Here is a 5,314-nt window from a genome sequence, read left to right as displayed (position 1 = left end):
ATGCAACTGATTTCTGAATATTGATTTTGTATCCTGCTACCTTACTGAATTCATCTATCAGTTCCAATAGTTGTTTGATGAAGTCTCTGAGGTTCTCTCTATATAGTGTCATGTCATCTTTATATAATGACAATTTTACTTCCTTCTTACTGATTTGTATGCCTTTTATTTCTTTTTCTTGTCTGATTGCTGTGGCTAGAACTTCCAGAACTATGTTGAATAAAAGTGGAGAAAGTGGAGAGCCTTGTCTTGTTCCTGATCTTAAAGGAACGGTTTTAGCTTTTCCCCATTGAGTATGATGTTAGCTGTGGGTTTATCATATATGGCCTTTATTATGTTGAGATATGATCCCTCTATTCCCACTTTGCTAAGAGTTTTTATCATAAATGGCTGTTGTATTTTGTCAAATGCTTTTTCTGCATCTATTGATATGACCATATGATTTTTTTCTTTTTGTTGATGTGGTGTATCACATTAATTGATTTGCAGATGTTGAACCAACCTTGCGTACTAGGGATGAAACCCACTTGGTCATGATGTATGATCTTCTTAATATATTGCTGAATTCTGTTTGCCTAGATTTTGTTGAGGATTTTTGCATCTATATTCATCAGAAATATCTGCCTATGGTGTTCCTTTTTTGTACTGTCTTTGTCTGGTTTTGGAATCAGGGTGATCGTCGTGGCTTCATAGATAGAGTTTGGGAGCCTTCCCTCCTTCTGGATTTTTTGGATTAGTTTGAGAAGAATAGGTAATAATTCTTTTTTGAATGATTGGTAAAATTCACTTGTGAAGCCATCTGGGCAGGGGTTTTGTTTGTTGGGAGCTTGTTGATTACTGATTCAATTTTCTTGATGGTAATTAATTTATCCATATTTTCTGTTTCTTCTTGAGTTAGCTTTGGAAGGTTGTATGCTTCTAGGAAATTATCCATTTCTTCCAGATTGTCAAATTTGTTGGCATATAATTGCTCATAGTTATTTCTTAAGATTTTTAGTATTTCTGTGGAGTCTGTTGTCACTTTGCCTCTTTCTTTCCTGATTTTACTAATTGGAGTCTTTCCTTTTTTTTTTTGATGAGTCTGGCTAGAGGTTTGTCAATTTTGTTTATCTTCTCAAAATACTAGCTCTTGGTTTCGTTGATCTTTTGTATTGTTTTTCTGGTCTCTATTTTGTTTATTTCTGCTCTGGTCTTTATTATCTCCTTCCTCGTACTCCCTTTGGGCTTATTTTGCTGTTGTTTTTCCAGTTCCCTGAGGTGTAAGGATAACCTGTTGATTTGAAATTTTTCTTGCTTGTTTAGGTAGACCTGAACTGCTATGAACTTCCCTCTTAGGACTGCTTTCGCTGCATCCCAGAGATTTTGGGTAGTGGTGTTTTCATTTTCGTTTGTCTCTTGATCAAGGTATCTTGATTTCCTCCTTGATCTCATTTTGGACCCACTTGCTATTTAGTAACATGTTATTCAGCCTCCATGTATTTGTGTGCTTTCTGGATTTTTTCATATAATTGATTTCTAGTTTCATAGCATTGTGGTCAGAGAAGATGCTTGTTAGGATTTCAGTCTTCTTACATTTATTGAGACTTGTTTTGTGGCCTAACATGTGGTCCATCTTGGAAAATGTTCCACTTTGGACTTTGTTGTTCTTTTTCTAGTTTCTTTAGGTATAAGGTTAGATTGTTTATTTGAAAAAAATTTTTTTCAGAGGTAGGCCTGTATTGCTGTTTCCCTCTCAGGACTGCTTTCACTGTGTCCCATAGATTTTAGGTCATTGAGTTTTTATTTTCTTTTATCTCAAGGTATCTTTTCATTTCTTCCTTGATCTCACTGTTGATTCATTCATTATGTAGTAGCATGTTATTTAGTCTGTATGTGTTTGTGTATTTTTCAATTTTTTTCTTGCAATCATTATAATTTCTTGTTTTATACCATTGTGGTCAGAGAAGATGCCTGAAATGATTTTGATTCTCTTAAATTTATTGAGACTTGTTTTGTGGCCTAATATCTTGGAAAATGTTTCATGTGTACTTGAAAAGAATGTATATTCTGGTGCTTTGTGGTGAAATGCTCTAAAAATATCAATTAACTCCATCTGGTTTAATGTGTCATTTAAAGCCACCGTTTTCTTGTTGATTGATTTTCTCTCTGGAAGATCTGTTCATTAGTGTCAATGGAGTGTTAAAGTTTCCTACCAAGAGTGTATTACTATTACTCTCTCCATTTTATCATTCAATATTTGCTTTTAATATTTAGGTGCTCCTATGTTGGGTACATAAATGTTTACAAGGGTTGTATACTCTGGTTGGGTCCCTTTATCATTATGTAATGTCCCTCTTTGTCTCTTATTATAGCCTTTGTTTTAAAGTCTTATTTTGCCTGGTATAAGTATTTCTATCCCAGTTTTTGTTTGTTTGTTTCCATTCTCATGAAATATCTTTTTCCATCCATTTGATATCAGCCTGTGTGTATCTTTCAGTCTGCAGTGGGTCTCTTGTAGACAGCATATGTATGGGTCTTGTTTTCTTATTCATTCAGCTACCCTATGTCTTTTGATTGGGACGTTTAATCCATTGACATTTGAAGTGATTGATAGATACATAGTTATTGCCATTTTATTATTCATTTTTATGCTCATCTCCCCCCCTCCCACCTTCTTCTTGTACTTAAAGAAGTCCCTTTAACATTTCTTGTAATACTGGTTTGGTGGTGATGAACTCCTTTAGCTTTTTCTTGTCTGGGAAGCTTTTTATTTCTCCTTCAATTTTTCTTTTCTTTTTTTTTTTTTTTTTTAGCTGAGCCATCCTGCCACCTGTTGGCAGCTCAGCGGCTGCTCAGCTCAGGCCGGCAATCGAACCACTGTTATTCAGAGATCAAACTCTTGAGCGAGCTCTTCACCAACTGAACAACTCAGTCGGCCTCCTTCAATTTTAAATGATACTTTTGCTAGGTAGAGTGGTCTTGGCTGTAGGCCCTTGCTTTTCATCAGTTTGAATATTTCATGCCAATCCCTTCTCGTGTGCAAAGTTTCTGTTTATAAATCTGTTACAGTGTCATGGGAGCACCCTTATAAGTAACTAGTTGCCTTTCTCTTGCTGTTTTTAGGATTCCCTCTTTGTCTTTAACCTTTTCCATTTTAATTATAATGTGTCTTGGTCTGGGCGTCTTTGGGTTCATCTTGTTTGGTACTCTTGGCACTTCTGGATTTGTATATTTCCTTCACCAAGTTAGGGAAGTTTTCAGTCATTATTTCTTCAAATAGGTTCTCAAGTCTTTGCTTCTTCTCTTCTCTTTCTGATACCCCTATGTTGCAAATGTTGTTACATTTGATGCTGTCCCAGAGGTCTCTAATTTTTCTTTCTTTCTTTTTTTTTTTTTTGTTGTTCTGATTGTTTTATGATATCTTGTCTTCCAAATCGCTAATTTAATCCTCTGCTTCATCTAGTATGCTGGTGATTTCTTCTAGTACATTCTTCATTTCAGTTATATATTCTTCATTTCTGATTGTTCTTTTTTATAGTTTCTACATCCTTTTTTTATGCTTACTGGTTTTTTTTGTCGAACTTCTCACTTAGTTCATCTATTCTTCCCCTAAGTTCATCAAGAATCCTTATAATCATTGTTTGAACTCTGTATCCGGTAGGATGCTTGCCTCTATTTTATTTAGAGTTTGGAGAACCTGTGTTTTAATGTACACAGTCATTTTTGCATGTTCTATAAATATCAGTGAGTACAGCATAGGGAATAGAGTCAATGGAATTGTAACAGCTATATACGATGTCAGACGGGTAATAGATTGGGGGAGGGGGTTATCACTTTGTGAGGAGTGTAAATGTCTAACTATTACATTGTTTTGTACACCTGAAACTAGTAAAAAAATATTTAAAAATCAGTGATAATATTATTTTGTTTGTTTTTTCAATTAAATAAATCTAATTCTGCCTTTAAATTGTATATATAAAGAACCTTTCTTGATTGACAGGATCGTGTTGGTATCCAATTACACACAAACCTTGAATATTTTACAAGAAGTATGCAAGCGGCATGGATATGCTTATGCAAGACTTGATGGACAAACACCAATCTCTCAAAGGCAGCAAATTGTTGATTGCTTCAATAGTAAATACTCTTCTGATTTTATTTTTTTGTTAAGTTCAAAAGCTGGTGGTGTGGGACTTAACCTTATTGGAGGATCTCACATAATTCTCTATGACATCGATTGGAATCCAGCCACTGATATTCAGGTAGGACTGTTATGCATTAAATAAACATTATAGAGTGCCTACTGGGGATATAAAGATGATGATGATGTATGATAACTGCTGCATATTAAGCCCTTATTTTGCCTTAGGCACTTTGCTAAGTGCTTTCCATCTATTTAGTCTTTACAATAATCCTACAAGTGTGGATATGATTCCATTTTGCAGATGAAGATGTGAATGTTTGTTCTAGGTCACATTGCTTATAAGAGGTAGAGCCAGGATTGAAACCCAAGCCTGTATTTCTGTCGGCTGTAATTCATTACACAGTTTGGCCTTCATGATGCTTATGACCATCAGGGGAAGGCAATAAAATATTATTGATGCTATGATCAATGTTTGTGCAGGGTACAGTAAAGATATAAAATCAGCTTATTTAGGAAAATATTTCAGAAGAAGCCTTTGATTTTATTCAGATACCCTCCATCTTGATGTATTTTGAGATTGCTTTGTATAGGTTTGTATCTGTCTTGGTATCTGTGTTAGGGAACCCCAAGACAACCCTCAGGTTCAATGATTCACTAGAAAGACTCACAGAACCTAGGAAAACAGCTATACTAACACTTATGGTTTATTACAGTGAAAAGATATAGATGCAACTCAGTAAAGGTAAAAGACACTTAGGGCAGAGTACAGAAGAGACCAGGCATAGGCTTTCATTTGTTCACTCTTACTGGGGTTGTATGGACAACACTTAATTCTCCCACTATCAATGAATGACAACACATATGGAGTAATGTCAACCAGAGAAGTTCAATTGCATCTTGGTGTCCAGAGTTTTTGTTGGAGTTCGGTCATGTAGGCATCGAGTACCCAAGTTCCTGACCTTCATTTCTCAGTCTCTAGCCCCACCAGAGGTCAAACTGATACTACAGCTTCAAGGCACCAACCTAAATCACATTGTTAGCATAAACTATCTAGTGTAGTCCAAGGCCCCAGGTAAACAAAGATGTTCTTATCAAATAGGATATTCCAAGGACTTAGAGGTTATCTCCCAGGAGGTGTTTGGAAGGCCAGACTTTTCTTTGTAATGTGCAGGGTTTGAACATCAACTTTTT

The 5,314-nt window shown here is 35.5% G+C and overlaps 1 protein-coding gene across 1 annotated transcript in view; it reads left to right on the top strand.

Moving 5' to 3' along the window:
• LOC109376851 (DNA repair and recombination protein RAD54B-like) overlaps positions 1–5,314 on the top strand; it is a 63,501-nt gene that overhangs the window by 34,243 nt on the left and 23,944 nt on the right. Inside the window, exon 8 of the mRNA XM_019632989.1 lies at positions 3,980–4,241. Coding sequence (XP_019488534.1) covers positions 3,980–4,241 — 262 coding nt within the window. The remainder of the gene's footprint in view (positions 1–3,979; positions 4,242–5,314) is intronic.

The sequence above is a fragment of the Hipposideros armiger genome, unplaced genomic scaffold, assembly GCF_001890085.2.
Source record: "Hipposideros armiger isolate ML-2016 unplaced genomic scaffold, ASM189008v1 scaffold_1224, whole genome shotgun sequence".
NCBI classification, from domain to species: Eukaryota; Metazoa; Chordata; class Mammalia; order Chiroptera; family Hipposideridae; genus Hipposideros; species Hipposideros armiger.
This window is presented reverse-complemented; position numbering and strand designations above follow the sequence as displayed.